The sequence below is a fragment of the Oncorhynchus tshawytscha genome, linkage group LG10 (assembly GCF_018296145.1).
Source record: "Oncorhynchus tshawytscha isolate Ot180627B linkage group LG10, Otsh_v2.0, whole genome shotgun sequence".
NCBI lineage: Eukaryota > Metazoa > Chordata > Actinopteri > Salmoniformes > Salmonidae > Oncorhynchus > Oncorhynchus tshawytscha.
In genome coordinates, this window is record NC_056438.1 from 70,849,570 (window position 1) to 70,871,919 (window position 22,350).

General features: G+C 46.8%; 1 protein-coding gene across 1 annotated transcript in view; it reads left to right on the forward strand.

Annotated features, from left to right (window-relative positions):
• The window catches only part of LOC112237791 (protein unc-13 homolog A), a 121,633-nt gene that overhangs the window by 18,707 nt on the left and 80,576 nt on the right, over nt 1–22,350 (forward strand). Inside the window, 2 exon segments of the mRNA XM_042329593.1 lie at nt 18,350–18,467; nt 19,754–19,877. Of these exon segments, the coding sequence (XP_042185527.1) occupies nt 18,350–18,467; nt 19,754–19,877 (242 nt within the window).

Consider the following 22,350-nt stretch of genomic DNA (forward strand, 5'->3'; position numbering starts at 1 on the left):
CTCTCCTCCTTGTCATCTTCCTCCCTGCTCCTTTCTCTCTCCTCTGCTCCTTATCCTCTTACTCCCAGCTCTTCTCTCTCTCTCCCCTCCCCTCCTCCTTATCCTCTTTCTCCCAGCTTCTCTCTCTCTCTCTCTCTCTCTCTCTCCTCGTTATCCTCTTCCTCCCAGCGCTTCCCACTCTCTCTCCTCTCCTCCTTCTTTCTCCCAGCTCCTCTCTTTCTCTTTCTCATCCTTTCCCTCTTCCTCCCAGCTCCTCTCACTCCTCCTTATCCTCTTCCTCCCAGCTATTTTCTCTCTCTCCTCTCCTCCTAATCCTCTTCTTCCCAGCTCCTCTCTCTCTTTTCCTCCTTCTCCTCTTCCTCCCAGCTATTTTCTCTCTCCTCTCCTCCTTATCCTCTTTCTACCAGCTCCTCTCTCTCTCCCCCCTCTTATCCTCTTCCTCCAAGCCCCTCTCTCTATCTCTCTCCTCCATATCCTCTTCCTCCCAGACCCTCTCTCTATCTCTCTCCTCCTGATCCTCTTCCTCCCAGCTCCCCTCTCTCTCTCCTCCTTATCCTCTTCCTCCCAGCCCCTCTCCCTGTCTCTCTCCTCCTTATCCTCTTCCTCCCACCTCCTCTCTCTCTTCTCCTCCTTATCCTCTTCCTCCCAGCTATTTTCTCTCTCTCCTCCCCTCCTTATCCTCTTCTTCCCAGCTCCTCTCTCTCTTCTCCTCATTCTCCTCTTCCTCCCAGCTATTTTCTCTCTCACCTCTCCTCCTTATCCTCTTTCTACCAACTCCTCTCTCTCTCCTCTCCTCCTTATCCTCTTCCTCCCAGCCCCTCTCTCTATCTCTCTCCTCCATATCCTCTTCCTCCCAGCCCCTCTCTCTATCTCTCTCCTCCTGATCCTCTTCCTCCCAGCTCCCCTCTCTCTCTCCTCCTTATCCTCTTCCTCCCAGCTCCCCCCTCTCTCGCCTCCTTATCATTTTCCTCCCAGCCCGCTCTCTCCTCCTTATCCTTTTCCTCCCAGCTCCTCTCTCTCCTCCTTATCCTCTTCCTCCCAGCTCCTCCTTAGCCTCTTCCTCCCACCTCCTCTCTCTTCTTCTCCTTATCCTCTTTCTACCAGCTCCTCTCTCTCTCGCCTCTCCTCCTTATCCTCTTCCTCCCAGCCCCTCTCCCTATCTCTCTCCTCCTTATCCTCTTCCTCCCAGCTCCCCCCTCTCTCTCCTCCTTATCCTCTTCCTACCAGCTCCCCTCTCTCTCCTCCTTATCATCTTCCTCCCTGCTCCTTTCTCTCTCCTCTCCTCCTTATCCTCTTACTCCCAGCTCTTCTCTCTCTCTCCCCTCCCCTCCTCCTTATCCTCTTTCTCCCAGCTTCTCTCTCTCTCTCTCTCTCTCCTCGTTATCCTGTTCCTCCCAGCGCTTCCCACTCTCTCTCCTCTCCTCCTTCTTCCTCCCAGCTCCTCTCTTTCTCTTTCTCATCCTTTCCCTCTTCCTCCCAGCTCCTCTCACTCCTCCTTATCCTCTTCCTCCCAGCTATTTTCTCTCTCTCCTCTCCTCCTAATCCTCTTCTTCCCAGCTCCTCTCTCGCTTTTCCTCCTTCTCATCTTCCTCCCAGCTATTTTCTCTCTCCTCTCCTCCTTATCCTCTTCCTCCAAGCCCCTCTCTCTATCTCTCTCCTCCATATCCTCTTCCTCCCAGACCCTCTCTCTATCTCTCTCCTCCTGATCCTCTTCCTCCCAGCTCCCCTCTCTCTCTCCTCCTTATCCTCTTCCTCCCAGCCCCTCTCCCTGTCTCTCTCCTCCTTATCCTCTTCCTCCCACCTCCTCTCTCTCTTCTCCTCCTTATCCTCTTCCTCCCAGCTATTTTCTCTCTCTCCTCTCCTCCTTATCCTCTTCTTCCCAGCTCCTCTCTCTCTTCTCCTCATTCTCCTCTTCCTCCCAGCTATTTTCTCTCTCACCTCTCCTACTTATCCTCTTTCTACCAGCTCCTGTCTCTCTCCTCTCCTCCTTATCCTCTTCCTCCCAGCCCCTCTCTCTATCTCTCTCCTCCATATCCTCTTCCTCCCAGCCCCTCTCTCTATCTCTCTCCTCCTGATCCTCTTCCTCCCAGCTCCCCCCTCTCTTGCCTCCTTATCATTTTCCTCCCAGCCCGCTCTCTCCTCCTTATCCTTTTCCTCCCAGCTCCTCTCTCTCCTCCTTATCCTCTTCCTCCCAGCTCCTCCTTAGCCTCTTCCTCCCACCTCCTCTCTCTCTTCTTCTCCTTATCCTCTTTCTACCAGCTCCTCTCTCTCGCCTCTCCTCCTTATCCTCTTCCTCCCAGCTCCCTCTCCCTCTCTCTCTCCTCCTTATCCTTTTCCTCCCAGCTCCCCCTCTCTCTCCTCCATATCCTCCCTAATCAGCTCCTCTCTCTCCTCCTTATCCTCTTCCTCCCAGCCCCCCTCTCTCCCTCCATATCCTCCTAATCAGCTCCTCCTCCTCCTCCTTATCCTCTTCCTCCCAGCACCTCTCCCTATCTCTCTCCTCCTTATCCTCTTCCTCCCAGCACCTCTCCCTATCTCCCTCTCTTCTCCTCCTTATCCTCTTCCTCCCAGCTATTTTCTCTCTCTCCTCTCCTCCTTATCCTCTTCCTCCCAGCTCCTCTCTCACTTCTCCTCATTCTCCTCTTCCTCCCAGCTCATCTCTCTCTTCTCCTCCTTATCCTCTTTCTACCAGCTCCTCACTCTCATCTCCTCCTTATCCTCTTCCTCCCAGCCCTTCTCTCTATCTCTCTCCTCTGTGTCCTCTTCCTCCCAGCCCCTCTCTCTATCTCTCTCCTCCTTATCCTCTTCCTCCCAGCTCCCCTCTATCTCTCCTCATTATCCTCTTCCTAATCAGCTCCTCTCTCTCTCCTCCTTATCCGTTTCCTCCCAGCTCCTCTCTCTCCTCCTTATCCTCATCCTCCCAGCCCCTCTCCATATCTCTCTCCTCCTTATCCTCTTCCTCCCAGCTCCCCCTCTCTCTCCTCCTTGTCCTCTTCCTCCCAGCTCCTCTCTCCTCTCCCCCTTATCCTCTTCCTCCCAGCTCCTCTCTCCTCTCCCCTTATCCTCTTCCTCCCAGCTCCTCTCTCTCTCCTCCTTATCCTCTTCCTCCCAGCTCCTCTCTCCTCTTCCTCCCAGCTCCTCTCTCTCCTCTCCTCCTTATCCTCTTCCTCCCAGCTCCTCTCCCCTTATCCTCTTCCTCCCAGCTTCTGTCTCCTCTCCCCCTTATCCTCTTCTTCCAAGCTCCTCTCTCTCCTCCTTATCCTCTTCCTCCCAGCTATTTTCTCTCTCTCCTCCCCTCCTTATCCTCTTCTTCCCAGCTCCTCTCTCTCTTCTCCTCATTCTCCTCTTCCTCCCAGCTATTTGCTCTCTCACCTCTCCTCCTTATCCTCTTTCTACCAGCTCCTCTCTCTCTCCTCTCTCCTCCTTATCCTCTTCCTCCCAGCCCCTCTCTCTGTCTCTCTCCTCCTGATCCTCTTCCTCCCAGCTCCCCTCTCTCTCTCCTCCTTATACTCTTCCTCCCAGCTCCCCCTCTCTCGCCTCCTTATCATTTTCCTCCCAGCCCACTCTCTCCTCCTTATCCTTTTCCTCCCAGCTCCTCTCTCTCCTCCTTATCCTCTTCCTCCCAGCTCCTCCTTAGCCTCTTCCTCCCACCTCCTCTCTCTCTTCTTCTCCTTATCCTCTTTCTACCAGCTCCTCTCTCTCGCCTCTCCTCCTTATCCTCTTCCTCCCAGCCCCTCTCCCTATCTCTCTCCTCCTTATCCTCTTCCTCCCAGCTCCCCCCTCTCTCTCCTCCTTATCCTCTTCCTAACCAGCTCCTCTCTCTCTCTCTCTCACCTCCTTATCCTTTTCCTCCCAGCTCCCCCTCTCTCTCCTCCATATCCTCCTAATCAGCTCCTCTCTCTCCTCCTTATCCTCTTCCTCCCAGCCCCTCTCCCTATCTCTCTCCTCCTTATCCTCTTCCTCCCAGCACCTCTCCCTATCTCTCTCCTCCTTATCCTCTTCCTCCCAGCCCCCTCCCTATCTCTTCTCCTCCTTATTCTCTTCCTCCCAGCTATTTTCTCTCTCTCCTCTCCTCCTTATCCTCTTCCTCCCAGCTCCTCTCTCACTTCTCCTCATTCTCCTCTTCCTCCCAGCTCATCTCTCTCTTCTCCTCCTTATCCTCTTTCTACCAGCTCCTCGCTCTCATCTCCTCCTTATCCTCTTCCTCCCAGCCCCTCTCTCTATCTCTCTCCTCTGTGTCCTCTTCCTCCCAGCCCCTCTCTCTATCTCTCTCCTCCTTATCCTCTTCCTCCCAGCTCCCCTCTATCTCTCCTCCTTATCCTCTTCCTAATCAGCTCCTCTCTCTCCTCCTTATCCGTTTCCTCCCAGCTCCTCTCTCTCCTCCTTATCCTCTTCCTCCCAGCTCCCCTCTCTCTCTCCTCCTTATCCTCTTCCTAATCAGCTCCTCTCTCTCTCCTCCTTATCTGTTTCCTCCCAGCTCCTCTCTCTCCTCCTTATCCTCATCCTCCCAGCCCCTCTCCATATCTCTCTCCTCCTTATCCTCTTCCTCCCAGCTCCCCCTCTCTCTCCTCCTTATCCTCTTCCTCCCAGCTCCTCTCTCCTCTCCCCCTTATCCTCTTCCTCCCAGCTCCTCTCTCCTCTCCCCCTTATCCTCTTCCTCCCAGCTCCTCTCTCTCTCCTCCTTATCCTCTTCCTCCCAGCTCCTCTCTCCTCTTCCTCCCAGCTCCTCTCTCTCCTCTCCTCCTTATCCTCTTCCTCCCAGCTCCTCTCCCCCTTATCCTCTTCCTCCCAGCTTCTGTCTCCTCTCCCCCGTATCCTCTTCTTCCAAGCTCCTCTCTCTCCTCCTTATCCTCTTCCTCCCAGCTCCTCTCTCTCCTCCTTATCTTCTTCCTCCCAGCTCCTCTCTCTCCTCTCCTCCTCATCATCTTCCTCCCAGCTCCTCTCTCTCTCTCTCCTCCTTATCTTCTTCCTCCCAGCTCCTCTCTCTCTCTCCTCCTTATCTTCTTCCTCCCAGCTCCTCTCTCTCTCTCCTCCTTATCTTCTTCTTCCCAGCTCCTCTCTCTCTCTCAACTATCCCCCTTATCCTCTTCTTCCCAGCTCCTCTCTCTCTCAACTCTCCCCCTTATCCTCTTCTTCCCAGCTCCTCTCTCTCTCCTCCTTATCCTTTTCATCCCAGCTCCTCTCTCTCTCCTCCTTATCCTCTTCCTCCCCGTTGCTTCTTGATCTCTTACTTCCTCCCTTCTTCCTCCTCCTTTTTCTCCTCCTACTGTTCCCTTATCTTCCCTTGTCTTTCTCTTCCTCCTCTATCATTACATAACCATCTCCTACAGTACATAACCATATCCTACATTACATAACCATCTCCTACATTACATAACCTTCTCCTACATGACATAACCATCTCCTACATTACATAACCATCTCCTACATTGCATAACCATCTCCTACATTACATAACCATATCCTACATTACATAACCATCTCCTACATTACATAACCATCTCCTACATTGCAAAACAATCTCCTACATTGCATAACCATCTCCTACATTACATAACCATCTACATTACATAACCATCTCCTACATTACATAACCATCTCGTAGCTGACTTACTAACAGTGTGCTTGTCAGCGAATGTGGATGGTGAAAGTGTGCCAGTGAGTGTATACTAGTTTGACTGGTGAGTAGTGTGGTAGCCAGTGAGTGTACACTAGTTTGACTGGTGAGTAGTGTGGTAGCCAGTGAGTGTATACTAGTTTGACTGGTGAGCAGTGTGGTAGCCAGTGAGTGTACACTAGTTTGACTGGTGAGTAGTGTGGTAGCCAGTGAGTGTATACTAGTTTGACTGGTGAGTAGTGTGGTAGCCAGTGAGTGTATACTAGTTTGACTGGTGAGTAGTGTGGTAGCCAGTGAGTGTATACTAGTTTGACTGGTGAATAGTGTGGTAGCCAGTGAGTGTATACTAGTTTGACTGGTGAGTAGTGTGGTAGCCAGTGAGTGTATACTAGTTTGACTGGTGAATAGTGTGGTAGCCAGTGAGTGTATACTAGTTTGACTGGTGAATAGTGTGGTAGCCAGTGAGTGTATACTAGTTTGACTGGTGAGTAGTGTGGTAGCCAGTGAGTGTATACTAGTTTGACTGGTGAGTAGTGTGGTAGCCAGTGAGTGTATACTAGTTTGACTGGTGAGTAGAGCCAGTGAGTGTATACTAGTTTGACTGGTGAGCCAGTGAGTGTATACTAGTTTGACTGGTGAGTAGTGTGGTAGCCAGTGAGTGTATACTAGTTTGACTGGTGAGTAGTGTGGTAGCCAGTGAGTGTATACTAGTTTGACTGGTGAGTAGTGTGGTAGCCAGTGAGTGTATACTAGTTTGACTGGTGAGTAGTGTGGTAGCCAGTGAGTGTATACTAGTTTGACTGGTGAGTAGTGTGGTAGCCAGTGAGTGTATACTAGTTTGACTGGTGAGTAGTGTGGTAGCCAGTGAGTGTATACTAGTTTGACTGGTGAGTAGTGTGGTAGCCAGTGAGTGTATACTAGTTTGACTGGTGAGTAGTGTGGTAGCCAGTGAGTGTATACTAGTTTGACTGGTGAGTAGTGTGGTAGCCAGTGAGTGTATACTAGTTTGACTGGTGAGACTAGTGTGGTAGCCAGTGAGTGTATACTAGTTTGACTGGTGAGTAGTGTGGTAGCCAGTGAGTGTATACTAGTTTGACTGGTGAGTAGTGTGGTAGCCAGTGAGTGTATACTAGTTTGACTGGTGAGTAGTGTGGTAGCCAGTGAGTGTATACTAGTTTGACTGGTGAGTAGTGTGGTAGCCAGTGAGTGTATACTAGTTTGACTGGTGAGTAGTGTGGTAGCCAGTGAGTGTATACTAGTTTGACTGGTGAGTAGTGTGGTAGCTGGTTTGACTGGTGAGTAGTGTGGTAGCCAGTGAGTGTGAGTGTATACTAGTTTGACTGGTGAGTAGTGTGGTAGCCAGTGAGTGTATGTGGTAGCCAGTAGTGTTGACTGGTGAGTAGTGTGGTAGCCAGTGAGTGTATACTAGTTTGACTGGTGAGTAGTGTGGTAGCCAGTGAGTGTATACTAGTTTGACTGGTGAGTAGTGTGGTAGCCAGTGAGTGTATACTAGTTTGACTGGTGAGTAGTGTGGTAGCCAGTGAGTGTATACTAGTTTGACTGGTGAGTAGTGTGGTAGCCAGTGAGTGTATACTAGTTTGACTGGTGAGTAGTGTGGTAGCCAGTGAGTGTATACTAGTTTGACTGGTGAGTAGTGTATACTAGTTTGACTAGCCAGTGAGTGTATACTAGTTTGACTGGTGAGTAGTGTGGTAGCCAGTGAGTGTATACTAGTTTGACTGGTGAGTAGTGTGGTAGCCAGTGAGTGTATACTAGTTTGACTGGTGAGTAGTGTGGTAGCCAGTGAGTGTAGTAGTTTGACTGGTGAGTAGTGTGGTAGCCAGTGAGTGTATACTAGTTTGACTGGTGAGTAGTGTGGTAGCCAGTGAGTGTATACTAGTTTGACTGGTGAGTAGTGTGGTAGCCAGTGAGTGTATACTAGTTTGACTGGTGAGTAGTGTGGTAGCCAGTGAGTGTATACTAGTTTGACTGGTGAGTAGTGTGGTAGCCAGTGAGTGTATACTAGTTTGACTGGTGAGTAGTGTGGTAGCCAGTGAGTGTATACTAGTTTGACTGGTGAGTAGTGTGGTAGCCAGTGAGTGTATACTAGTTTGACTGGTGAGTAGTGTGGTAGCCAGTGAGTGTATACTAGTTTGACTGGTGAGTAGTGTGGTAGCCAGTGAGTGTATACTAGTTTGACTGGTGAGTAGTGTGGTAGCCAGTGAGTGTATACTAGTTTGACTGGTGAGTAGTGTGGTAGCCAGTGAGTGTATACTAGTTTGACTGGTGAGTAGTGTGGTAGCCAGTGAGTGTATACTAGTTTGACTGGTGAGTAGTGTGGTAGCCAGTGAGTGTATACTAGTTTGACTGGTGAGTAGTGTGGTAGCCAGTGAGTGTATACTAGTTTGACTGGTGAGTAGTGTGGTAGCCAGTGAGTGTATACTAGTTTGACTGGTGAGTAGTGTGGTAGCCAGTGAGTGTATACTAGTTTGACTGGTGAGTAGTGTGGTAGCCAGTGAGTGTATACTAGTTTGACTGGTGAGTAGTGTGGTAGCCAGTGAGTGTATACTAGTTTGACTGGTGAGTAGTGTGGTAGCCAGTGAGTGTATACTAGTTTGACTGGTGAGTAGTGTGGTAGCCAGTGAGTGTATACTAGTTTGACTGGTGAGTAGTGTGGTAGCCAGTGAGTGTATACTAGTTTGACTGGTGAGTGTATACTAGTTTGACTGGTGAGTGTGTGTAGCCAGTGAGTGTATACTAGTTTGACTGGTGAGTAGTGTGGTAGCCAGTGAGTGTATACTAGTTTGACTGGTGAGTAGTGTGGTAGCCAGTGAGTGTATACTAGTTTGACTGGTGAGTAGTGTGGTAGCCAGTGAGTGTATACTAGTTTGACTGGTGAGTAGTGTGGTAGCCAGTGAGTGTATACTAGTTTGACTGGTGAGTAGTGTGGTAGCCAGTGAGTGTATACTAGTTTGACTGGTGAGTAGTGTGGTAGCCAGTGAGTGTATACTAGTTTGACTGGTGAGTAGTGTGGTAGCCAGTGAGTGTATACTAGTTTGACTGGTGAGTAGTGTGGTAGCCAGTGAGTGTATACTAGTTTGACTGGTGAGTAGTGTGGTAGCCAGTGAGTGTATACTAGTTTGACTGGTGAGTAGTGTGGTAGCCAGTGAGTGTATTTGACTAGTTTGACTGGTGTTTGACTGTAGTGTGGTAGCCAGTGAGTGTATACTAGTTTGACTGGTGAGTTTGACTGGTGTATACTAGTTTGACTGGTGAGTAGTGTGGTAGCCAGTGAGTGTATACTAGTTTGACTGGTGAGTAGTGTGGTAGCCAGTGAGTGTATACTAGTTTGACTGGTGAGTAGTGTGGTAGCCAGTGAGTGTATACTAGTTTGACTGGTGAGTAGTGTGGTAGCCAGTGAGTGTATACTAGTTTGACTGGTGAGTAGTGTGGTAGCCAGTGAGTGTATACTAGTTTGACTGGTGAGTAGTGTGGTAGCCAGTGAGTGTATACTAGTTTGACTGGTGAGTAGTGTGGTAGCCAGTGAGTGTATACTAGTTTGACTGGTGAGTAGTGTGGTAGCCAGTGAGTGTATACTAGTTTGACTGGTGAGTAGTGTGGTAGCCAGTGAGTGTATACTAGTTTGACTGGTGAGTAGTGTGGTAGCCAGTGAGTGTATACTAGTTTGACTGGTGAGTAGTGTGGTAGCCAGTGAGTGTATACTAGTTTGACTGGTGAGTAGTGTGGTAGCCAGTGAGTGTATACTAGTTTGACTGGTGAGTAGTGTGGTAGCCAGTGAGTGTATACTAGTTTGACTGGTGAGTAGTGTGGTAGCCAGTGAGTGTATACTAGTTTGACTGGTGAGTAGTGTGGTAGCCAGTGAGTGTATACTAGTTTGACTGGTGAGTAGTGTGGTAGCCAGTGAGTGTATACTAGTTTGACTGGTGAGTAGTGTGGTAGCCAGTGAGTGTATACTAGTTTGACTGGTGAGTAGTGTGGTAGCCAGTGAGTGTATACTAGTTTGACTGGTGAGTAGTGTGGTAGCCAGTGAGTGTATACTAGTTTGACTGGTGAGTAGTGTGGTAGCCAGTGAGTGTATACTAGTTTGACTGGTGAGTAGTGTGGTAGCCAGTGAGTGTATACTAGGTTTGACTGGTGATACTAGTGTGACTGGTAGCCAGTGAGTGTATACTAGTTTGACTGGTGAGTAGTGTGGTAGCCAGTGAGTGTATACTAGTTTGACTGGTGAGTAGTGTGGTAGCCAGTGAGTGTATACTAGTTTGACTGGTGAGTAGTGTGGTAGCCAGTGAGTGTATACTAGTTTGACTGGTGAGTAGTGTGGTAGCCAGTGAGTGTATACTAGTTTGACTGGTGAGTAGTGTGGTAGCCAGTGAGTGTATACTAGTTTGACTGGTGAGTAGTGTGGTAGCCAGTGAGTGTGTACTAGTTTGACTGGTGAGTAGTGTGGTAGCCAGTGAGTGTATACTAGTTTGACTGGTGAGTAGTGTGGTAGCCAGTGAGTGTATACTAGTTTGACTGGTGAGTAGTGTGGTAGCCAGTGAGTGTATACTAGTTTGACTGGTGAGTAGTGTGGTAGCCAGTGAGTGTATACTAGTTTGACTGGTGAGTAGTGTGGTAGCCAGTGAGTGTATACTAGTTTGACTGGTGAGTAGTGTGGTAGCCAGTGAGTGTATACTAGTTTGACTGGTGAGTAGTGTGGTAGCCAGTGAGTGTATACTAGTTTGACTGGTGAGTAGTGTGGTAGCCAGTGAGTGTATACTAGTTTGACTGGTGAGTAGTGTGGTAGCCAGTGAGTGTATACTAGTTTGACTGGTGAGTAGTGTGGTAGCCAGTGAGTGTATACTAGTTTGACTGGTGAGTAGTGTGGTAGCCAGTGAGTGTATACTAGTTTGACTGGTGAGTAGTGTGGTAGCCAGTGAGTGTATACTAGTTTGACTGGTGAGTAGTGTGGTAGCCAGTGAGTGTATACTAGTTTGACTGGTGAGTAGTGTGGTAGCCAGTGAGTGTATACTAGTTTGACTGGTGAGTAGTGTGGTAGCCAGTGAGTGTATACTAGTTTGACTGGTGAGTAGTGTGGTAGCCAGTGAGTGTATACTAGTTTGACTGGTGAGTAGTGTGGTAGCCAGTGAGTGTATACTAGTTTGACTGGTGAGTAGTGTGGTAGCCAGTGAGTGTATACTAGTTTGACTGGTGAGTGAGCCAGTGAGTGTATACTAGTTTGACTGGTGAGTGTGGTAGCCAGTGAGTGTACTAGTTTGACTGGTGAGTAGTGTGGTAGCCAGTGAGTGTATACTAGTTTGACTGGTGAGTAGTGTGGTAGCCAGTGAGTGTATACTAGTTTGACTGGTGAGTAGTGTGGTAGCCAGTGAGTGTATACTAGTTTGACTGGTGAGTAGTGTGGTAGCCAGTGAGTGTATACTAGTTTGACTGGTGAGTAGTGTGGTAGTGTGGTAGCCAGTGAGTGTATACTAGTTTGACTGGTGAGTAGTGTGGTAGCCAGTGAGTGTATACTAGTTTGACTGGTGAATAGTGTGGTAGCCAGTGAGTGTATACTAGTTTGACTGGTGAGTAGTGTGGTAGCCAGTGAGTGTATACTAGTTTGACTGGTGAGTAGTGTGGTAGCCAGTTTGACTGGTGTATACTGAGTTTGACTGGTGAGTAGTGTGGTAGCCAGTGAGTGTATACTAGTTTGACTGGTGAGTAGTGTGGTAGCCAGTGAGTGTATACTAGTTTGACTGGTGAGTAGTGTGGTAGCCAGTGAGTGTATACTAGTTTGACTGGTGAGTAGTGTGGTAGCCAGTGAGTGTATACTAGTTTGACTGGTGAGTAGTGTGGTAGCCAGTGAGTGTATACTAGTTTGACTGGTGAGTAGTGTGGTAGCCAGTGAGTGTATACTAGTTTGACTGGTGAGTAGTGTGGTAGCCAGTGAGTGTATACTAGTTTGACTGGTGAGTAGTGTGGTAGCCAGTGAGTGTATACTAGTTTGACTGGTGAGTAGTGTGGTAGCCAGTGAGTGTACACTAGTTTGACTGGTGAGTAGTGTGGTAGCCAGTGAGTGTATACTAGTTTGACTGGTGAGTAGTGTGGTAGCCAGTGAGTGTATACTAGTTTGACTGGTGAGTAGTGTGGTAGCCAGTGAATAGTGTGGTAGCCAGTGAGTGTATACTAGTTTGACTGGTGAGTAGTGTGTGTTTGACTGGTGAGCCAGTGAGCCAGTGAGTGTATACTAGTTTGACTGGTGAATAGTGTGGTAGCCAGTGAGTGTATACTAGTTTGACTGGTGAGTAGTGTGGTAGCCAGTGAGTGTATACTAGTTTGACTGGTGAGTAGTGTGGTAGCCAGTGAGTGTATACTAGTTTGACTGGTGAGTAGTGTGGTAGCCAGTGAGTGTATACTAGTTTGACTGGTGAGTAGTGTGGTAGCCAGTGAGTGTATACTAGTTTGACTGTTGAGTAGTGTGGTAGTCAGTGAGTGTATACTAGTTTGACTGGTGAGTAGTGTGGTAGCCAGTGAGTGTATACTAGTTTGACTGGTGAGTAGTGTGGTAGCCAGTGAGTGTATACTAGTTTGACTGGTGAGTAGTGTGGTAGCCAGTGAGTGTATACTAGTTTGACTGGTGAGTAGTGTGGTAGCCAGTGAGTGTATACTAGTTTGACTGGTGAGTAGTGTGGTAGCCAGTGAGTGTATACTAGTTTGACTGGTGAGTAGTGTGGTAGCCAGTGAGTGTATACTAGTTTGACTGGTGAGTAGTGTGGTAGCCAGTGAGTGTATACTAGTTTGACTGGTGAGTAGTGTGGTAGCCAGTGAGTGTATACTAGTTTGACTGGTGAGTAGTGTGGTAGCCAGTGAGTGTATACTAGTTTGACTGGTGGGTAGTGTGGTAGCCAGTGAGTGTATACTAGTTTGACTGGTGAGTAGTGTGGTAGCCAGTGAGTGTATACTAGTTTGACTGGTGAGTAGTGTGGTAGCCAGTGAGTGTGTACTAGTTTGACTGGTGAGAGTGTAGTGACTGGTGAGTAGTGTGGTAGCCAGTGAGTGTATACTAGTTTGACTGTTGAGTAGTGTGGTAGCCAGTGAGTGTATACTAGTTTGACTGGTGAGTAGTGTGGTAGCCAGTGAGTGTATACTAGTTTGACTGGTGAGTAGTGTGGTAGCCAGTGAGTGTATACTAGTTTGACTGGTGAGTAGTGTGGTAGCCAGTGAGTGTGTACTAGTTTGACTGGTGAGTATTATGCTTACAAGTGCGGCAGGTAGCCTTGTGGTTAGAGGGTTGGACTTGTAACCAAAAGGTTGCAAGATCGAATCCCCGAGCTGACAAGGTAAAAATCTGTCGTTCTGTCCCTCAACGAGGCAGTTAACCCACTGTTCCTAGGCCGTCATTGAAAATCAGAATTTGTTCTTAACTGACTTGCCTAGTTAAATAAAGATATAATGAAAAAATAAAAACTAGTGGGTTATGAAACATGCAGCAGTAGGCAGGCTGGTTGACTGCAGAGTAGTGTCCTGTGGGCTGCTGGTGTGATGGTGCGAGGCGTTTGGCATTGTAACAGTGATGAACCACAGAAGATCTTAGCTATGACTCAGATCCCTCTGTAATGTCTTCCTCCTCCCTAAAACTCAGATCCCTCTGTAATGTCTTCCTCCTCCCTAAAACTCAGATCCCTCTGTAATGGCATCCTCCTCCCTAAAACTCAGATCCCTCTGTAATGGCTTCCTCCTCCCTAAAACTCAGATCCCTCTGTAATGTCTTCCTCCTCCCTAAAACTCAGATCCCTCTGTAATGGCATCCTCCTCCCTAAAACTCAGATCCCTCTGTAATGGCTTCCTCCTCCCTAAAACTCAGATCCCTCTGTAATGGGGTCCAGTCTCCTCCCTAAAACTCAGATCCCTCTGTAATGTCTTCCAGTCTCCCTAAAACTCAGATCCCTCTGTAATGTCTTCCTCCTCCCTAAAACTCAGATCCCTCTGTAATGGGGTCCAGTCTCCTCCCTAAAACTCAGATCCCTCTGTAATGGGGTCCAGTCTCCTCCCTAAAACTCAGATCCCTCTGTAATGTCTTCCTCCTCCCTAAAACTCAGATCCCTCTGTAATGGGGTCCAGTCTCCTCCCTAAAACTCAGATCCCTCTGTAATGGCTTCCAGTCTCCTCCCTAAAACTCAGATCCCTCTGTAATGTCTTCCAGTCTCCTCCCTAAAACTCAGATCCCTCTGTAATGGCTTCCTCCTCCCTAAAACTCAGATCCCTCTGTAATGGGGTCCAGTCTCCTCCCTAAAACTCAGATCCCTCTGTAATGGGGTCCAGTCTCCTCCCTAAAACTCAGATCCCTCTGTAATGGGGTCCAGTCTCCTCCCTAAAACTCAGATCCCTCTGTAATGGGGTCCAGTCTCCTCACTAAAACTCAGATCCCTCTGTAATGTCTTCTAGTCTCCTCCCTAAAACTCAGATCCCTCTGTAATGGCTTCCTCCTCCCTAAAACTCAGATCCCTCTGTAATGGCTTCCTCCTCCCTAAAACTCAGATCCCTCTATAATGGCTTCCAGTCTCCTCCCACAGTTACAGGCACTAATTAAAATGACACTTTTCTTAAAAAGAGTCACTACTCAGACAGGAAATCTTGCCTCCGTCTTTTTAAAATAAAGGTAGACTCAGCGATATGACATAGATGCAGAAAATAAAGAGCACAGTCGGTCACCCCAAAAATATTTACAGTTGAAGTCGGAAGTTTACACACACTTAGGTTGGAGTCATTAAAACTCGTTTTTCAATCACTCCACAAATTAAAATTTCTTGTTAACAAACTACAGTTTTGGCACGTCGGTTAGGACATCTACTGTGTGTATGACACAAGTCATTTTTCCAACAATTGTTTACAGACAGATTATTTCACTTATAATTCACTGTATCACAATTCCAGTGGGTCAGAAGTTCACATACACTAAGTTGACTGTGCCTTTAAACAGCTTGGAAAAATACATAAAACGATGTCATGGCTTAGAAGCTTCTGAAAGGCTAATTGACATAATTTGCGTCAATTGGAGGTGTACCTGTGGATGTATTTCAAGGCCTACCTTCAAACTCAGTGCCTCTTTGCTTGACATCATGGGAAAATCAAAAGAAATCAGCCAAGACCTCAGGAAAAAATGTGTAGACCTCCACAAGTCTGGTTCATCCTTGGGAGGAATTTCCAAACGCCTGAAGGTACCAAGTTCATCTGTACAAACAACAGTACGCAAGTATAAACACCATGGGACCATGCAGCTGTCATACCACTCAGGAAGGAGACGAGTTCTGTCTCCTAGAGATGGACGTACTTTGGTGTGAAAAGTGCAAATCAATCCCAGAACAACAGCAAATGACCTTGTGAAGATGCTGGAGGAAACAGGTACAAAAGTATCTATATCCCACAGTAAAACAAGTCCTATCAAGACACAACCTGAAAGGCCACTCAGCAAGGATGAAGCCACTGCTCCAAAACCACCATAAAAAAGCCAGACTACGGTTTGCAACTGCACATGGGGACAAAGATCGTACTTTTTGGAGAAATGTCCTCTCGTCTGATGAAATAAAAATAGAACTGTTTGGCCATAATGACCATCATTATGTTTGGAGGAAAAAGGGGGAGGCTTGCAAGCCGAAGAACACCAGCCCAACCGTGAAGCACGGGGGTGGCAGCATCATGTTGTGGGGGTGCTTTGCTGCAGGAGGGGCTGGTGCACTTCACAAAATAGATGGCTTCATGAGGAAGGAAAATGATGTGGATATATTGAAGCAACATCTCAAGACATCAGTCAGGAAGTTAAGCTTGGTCGCAAATGGTTCATCCAACTGGACAATGACCCCAAGCATACTTCCAAAGCTGTGACAAAATGGCATTAAGCACAACAAAGTCAGGGTATTGGAGTGGCCATCACAAAGCCCCGACCTCAATCCTATAGAAATGTTGTGGGCATAACTGAAAAAGTGTGTGCAAGCAAGGAGGCCTACAAACCTGACTCAGTTACTCCAGCTTTGTCAGGAGGAATGGGCCAAAATTCACCCAACTTATTGTGGGAAGCTTGTGGAAGGCTACCCAAAACATTTGACCCAAGTTAAACAATTTAAAAGCAATGCTACCAAATACTTATTGAGTGTATGTACACTTCTGACCCACTGGGAATGTGATGAAAGAAATAAAAGCTGAAATAAATCAGTCTCTGTACTATTATTCTGACATTTCACATTCTTAAAATAAAGTGATGAACCCAACTGACCTAAGACAGGGAATTTTTACATTTCATCTTGACATTTAATCCTAGTAAAAATTCCCAGTTTTAGGCAATGCACTGGGATTAATTTGCACTGGGATTCATTTGCACTGGGATTAATTTGCACTGGGATTCATTTGCACTGGGATTCATTTGCACTGGGATTCATTTGCACTGTATAGTTGATGAAACATTGAATTTGGCCTTGCTGTCATTATCCCATAGAAAGGCATTGAATTACATCTTCATACATCGATAAACAGATTTTTAGGGACTAAAGGAAGTGTGTTCCTAAGTGTCTGTCCTACATCTGAGAGATATAAGAAGGATCAGGAAATAATTCCTTATTTATTTTTTTATATGTATTTAACTCCTTATTTTATGCTCTAAACTATCGCCATATATACTTCCATTCATTTTTTTATCTGGTACCCGGCTACCTTCAGACTAGTCTTGTGAGGCTTGTGGGCGTCTCCCCTCTCCCAATCCCCCCATTCCCCCCCACCTCCTTCATCTCTCTCCCCCCTCTCTACTCCCGCATCTGTCTCTTCCCCTCTCTCCCCCCCTGCTCTCTACCTCTCTCCCCTCTCTACTCCCCCATCTGTCTCTTCCCCTCCCTCCCCATCCCCCCCTCGCTCTCTACCTCTCTCCCCTCTCTACTCCCCCATCTGTCTCTTCCCCTCCCTCCCTCCCCTCGCTCTCTACCTCTCTCCCTTCCCCTCTCTACTCCCCCATCTGTCTCTTCCCCTCCCTCCGCCCCTCGCTCTCTACCTCTCCCCCTTCTCTACTCCCCATCTGTCTCTTCCCCTCCCTCCCTCCCTCTTGCTCTCTACCTCTCCCCCTCTCTACTCCCCCATCTCTCTCTTCCCCTCCCTCCCCCCTCTCGCTCTCTACCTCTCTCCCCCCTCTCTACTCCCCATCTCTCTCTTCCCCTCTCTCCCCTCGCTCTCTACCTCTCTCCCCTCTCTACTCCCCCATCTCTCTCTTCCCCTCTCTCCCCTCGCTCTCTACCTCTCTCCCCTCTCTACTCCCCCCTCATCTCTCTCTTCCACTCCCTCCCTCCCCTCGCTCTCTACCTCTCCCCCATCTCTTCTCTCCCCCCTCTCCTCTCTCTACTCCCCCATCTCTCTCTTCCCCTCCCTCCCCTCGCTCTCTACCTCTCCCCCTCTCTACTCCCCCATCTCTCTTCCCCTCCCTCCCCTCGCTCTCTACCTCTCCCCCTCTCTCTCTCCCCCATCTCTCTCTTCCCCTCCTCTCCCTCCCCTCGCTCTCTACCTCTCCCCCCCCCATCTCTACTCCCCCATCCCTCTTCCCCCATCCCTCCCCCCTCCCTCGCTCTCTACCTCTCCCCCTCTCTACTCCCCCCTCTCTATCTCTCTCTTCCCCCCTCCCTCCCTCCCCTCTCTACTCTCTCTACCTCTCCCCCCTCTCTCTACTCCCCCATCCCCCATCTTCCCCTCCCTCCCTCCCCTCGCTCTCTACCTCTCCCCCTCTCTACTCCCCCATCTCTCTCTTCCCCCCATCCCTCCCTCCCCTCGCTCTCTACCTCTCCCCCCCCATCTCTCTCTACTCCCCCATCTCGCTCTTCCCCCCATCCCTCCCTCCCTCCCTCGCTCTCTACCTCTCCACCGTCTCTCTGTTTAATAACTCCCTGTTGTCTTGTAAAGGCTGTTTGTTAGATTCCTCCCAGACACTCTCTTATAGAGACGTATTTTCTATTTGGTACCCTCAGACCCAGAAGTAATTTGTGTGTGTGTGTGTGTGTGTGTGTGTGTGTCTGTGTGTTAGAGAGAGAAAAAATATAATAATCCCAATCACACAGCACATTTGTATGTCCCACCCTGGGCTTTTGTCTGACTCTGGGTCGGCCTCTGTTTACTCTAGTTCCTCCTCCTCCCTCACTCCTTCCACTCAGTTTATTCCTGTCTTCCTGACACAAACTACTCTGTGTATCTCTTTTCCCCATTCTCTCTCCTGCTGTCTTTCCCCTATTGTATCTGTGCTGTCTTCTCCATCTCTCTCTTTCTCCCTCTCTCTTTCTCCCTCTCTCTGTCTCTCTTTCTCCCTCTCTCTTTCTCCCTCTCTCTGTCTCTCTTTCTCCCTCTCTCTGTGTCTCTCTCTGTCTCTCTCTCTCTTTCTCCCTCTCTCTGTCTCTCTTTCTCCCTCTCTCTGTGTCTCTCTCTCTCCCTCTTTCTGTGCCTCTCTCTGTGTCTCTCTCTCTGTGTCTCTCTCTTTCTCCCTGTCTGTCTCTTTCTCTCTCTCTTTCTCTCTCTCTCTGTGTCTCTCTCTCTGTCTCTCTCTATCTTGTCTCTCTCTTTCTCCCTCTCTCTGTCTCTCTCTGTCTTCTCTCTCTCTTTCTCCCTCTCTGTCTCTCTCTCTGTCTTCTCTCTCTCTCTTTCTCCCTCTCTCTGTCTCTCTCTCTGTGTCTCTCTCTTTTTCCCTCTCTCTGTCTCTCTCTCTGTCTCTAGTGAGATTAACAGGCTGGACCTGGGGCTGACGGTGGAGATGTGGAATAAAGGCTTAATATGGGACACCATGGTTGGCACGGTGTGGATCCCCCTGCACAGCATCCGCCAATCAAACGAGGTACACTACACCCCCAAAACTCATACTGGCATAGTACTACTTACTTAAAAAATATTTTTTTTGGGGGGGGGGGTTGGATCAGCTTAATATTGCGGAAAGAATATTGGTTCCATCAATGTAATTGTCTGCATCATTTCCAATCCCCCATATATTTTTTTTGTAAATATATATATCCATACACGCATGCATACATATACACATATGTACATACACATACTTATCTTATATAGACATACATACTTTTTTAAAGAATATACCTTTATTATTATTCTCCGCAAACCCTTCCACCGATCCCCCAACTGGAGTAAACTAATAAACACTTCGGCTTTTACCTTCAATTTATACATCTTATACACAATATACAGACACAGTCTATTTTACAATAGTTATTTTTTGTTCGTTTTTAGTCCTTCCTCTATTTCTGATGTCCATCCAGTTTGATTTCTATTTGTAAAAGTTCTGAACCTACATACATTTTACAGATGTTTTACACATATGTTTTACATGTTCCACATGTTTTACCTTGCTCTTAGTCCCACCCTTCAGCTCCATTCAACCCCTCCCATCCATCTCTCAACATCAATCATTTTGGATTTATATTTGCCATATATTGTTCAACTGTGCTGTGATGCTTCACAAATGACCTGAACCTTTCTATTCTCATAGCTTCTATGGATTGTAAATTAAAAATAAACATTTTTGCTAAAATTATTATAATATTATTGATTGATTGACTATGGCTTTTCAAATCACCCAGTATTGCTATCTGTAGTGTTAGTTCTAGGCAAATGTTGCAATTTTTCAGCCATTCCTGGACCTGTGACCAAAAACGAGCTACATATGGACAATACCAAAATAAATGATCTAATGACTCTGCCTCCTCACAGCAGAACCTGCAGAGCTGGAAGATTGTATCCCCCATACATGTAACATTCTATTGGTTGCAAGAATTTTGCAAAGTAATTTAAATTGAAAATTATTGTACTACTTACTTCCTAAGCCGGGGCAAGGCAACTCCTTGGGATAATACATTATATCAGCCATGGAAGCTCTGAGTGGAATGTACAATTAGAATTAATCACTGAATGAGTCCCTGTTGAAAGATCCAGGGACAGACTGGTCGTCAGTTGCATGACAATGACTGTAAGAGATGGTAAGACAGCACGAACTGATCTGGGACCAGGCTAATGTTTTAGTATGCAGTATTACAATGGGGTTCTAACTAACAAACTAACAATGATAATGAATGGTGTATCAGGTTCATGCGTTCCATTTCTATTGTGTAGGAGGGTCCGGGGGACTGGCTGACCCTGGACTCCCAGGTTATCATGGCGGACAACGATATCTGTGGAACCAAAGACCCCACTTTACACCAGGTGCTGCTGGACACACGCTTTGAACTGCCTCTCGGTGAGTGAGGGAGGGAACCAATGAAATAACTAACTAATACACAAAACAATTATTAACGGATGGATGAACAAACACAACTTAATGAATCAAATAATGACTATACTTCATTGACCCTAATTTATTCCCCCAAAACGTCTTAAAATAGAGTAGATATAATAGAGTAGTTAAAAATAGAGTAGTTAAAAATAGAGTAGATAAAATACAGTAGATAAAATACAGTAGATAAAATACAGTAGATGTGCCTAATACGCTAGACTGTTACCATGGTTACCCCATGGATGTTCAGTCTGAAAGAAATCGCCCTAAAAAAAGACGCAGGGGTCTCTACAAGCCAGAGTGTTGAATGAAATGATATTTAAATACCCTTTACTGGTTGTCCGTGTTGTTGGTCCTTTTGACGGTAGGAAGTGGAGATAAAATGTCCACAGGAAAACATTATTATGAACCAGACTTGTTGTAGCACTGGTCTATATACGGCTGTCGGCTTATAGTTCCAGGTTGTATTTTCCATCTCCTGACCCATTGCATGTGATGCATAATGTGTTACCAACTTAATGGAACATTGTCAACCGATGAACGTGTTCTAGCAATCAGCTGGAAGTGCTTGCGTTTTGCTGAAAATGAAAGGTCGGCAACGTTGGGTCTGTGGTTCGGCTACGGTCAGCCATTGTCTACATATTGTGCAAATGTTTAAGTCGCGTGCAAATTGTGTTAGTATTGAAAATACAAAATGGAAATACAAACTGACAAGAACCATATGCAAACCAGCGTACTGAAAGAGGGGCTCATAATACTTCCCTGTGGATATTCTGTCTCAGATTACCTTCGACACGAGGACAATATCAGAAGACAACAGGTCAAGTAAGTCAAAATGAAGTTTCTTCAACATTCTGACTTGTATTGGGAATGTTCGGAAATGTCGAGCGTACATGTTCGAGACAAGAGTGTAAGTCTTCCACTCTCAGATTCTAAAAGGGGCAAACAGTAGTTTAGATGTCTCGAATCATATTTGTACGTGTCACTGTCCACACTCCACATACACAGTCATGCCAGAGAAGCATCTTAATGTGAACATAATCACACCTGAACCTACATTCTGATCTTTAGCTGAGTTATCCAGGGTCTTATATTCATCGGTGTACAACGTAACAAAACATTTTGCAATGGAAAATGAAAACAAGTGTTTCTCATTGGACAAGACCCGGTAGTCCCTCTCGGTTTCAGCCCATTTGCTTCCGTTTCCTTGCTAGTGAATACAACGCTGTTTAATTCCATTCCATGTGTCCCCATAGAAACACACTGATCTGTGTCACTAGGTTGGCTGCTGCTGTCCTTCCCTTTAGCTGCCTGTGTGAACGTAATCAGGATTCGTTCTGCTAGCATTGATTAGGAGTCATTTTACACTGCCTCTCATCCCCTATATACTGGTGATCTGACTCTGTCTGTTTGTCTGACTGAGCAACAGTCAAGCCAATAGGTTATTTAAAGGCCTGGGGTTCTGGGTGAAAAGTCAATCTCACTTTGATTGGTGGTAATAGTTTGGGGGGAAATGGGTGCACTAGAGTAGCTTCTAACCAGCTAGTAGTATTTATACAAAGGGTGGGTCTAATCCTGAATGCTGATTGGTTAAAACCGGATTCCAGACGGTGTCTATTCCACAAACTACCACCTGCTAAATCTATGAACTTAAAATAAATGTCTATTTACTCTGGTCCATCTGACTGCGCAATCCACTGTCTCATCAGCCCAGACAGGCAATTTATGAATTTGATTTCCACTATAAAAAGCATTTAGAAATGATCTCACATTTTTTTTGTTTTCAACAGCTGAGCTTTGTATAAACCTTGCTGTCTGTCTCTCCGACATTTGCAACATTGTTTCAATATTCGATCTCCGGCTGTCCCATAGTAATGAACGTGTCGGGAGTCGCGACAATAAAGACAGGCAGTGTTTCTCAGCCAGTCGAAATCATGAATCAGCTGGCATAAATTTTATGGATATATAGAAAATAAATGTAATTGAAAACAGGTCAAATGAAATGCAGCTGATTTGCAGTCTCCAGCTTCAGGTTGAAGTGATTGTGTTAGTGTATATGTGTTGTAGGCTACCTCATTCTGAATAGCAGTGTCTTGAGGGAGCAGCAGGTAGCTTAGTGGTTAGAGCGTTGGACTAGTAAACGAAAGGCTGCAAGATTGAATCCCTGAGCTGACAAGGTTCAAATCTGTCGTTCCGCCCCTGATAGGCTGTCATTGCAATTAATAATTTGTTCTTAACCAACTTGCCAAGGTAAAAACAATAGCACATTTTCCATTCGAGGCGAAATCTTGCCTTTTTAGCTCATTGTTATGGATGTATCCAAATAAATATCATTAGAAAACAGCTTAAACAAATGCAAATGCAGCTATTTTGCTGTTATTCTGTCTGCACTTTTGGACGTGACTGTCAGTTAGCCGTAGTTGGCTAGCTAGCAAGG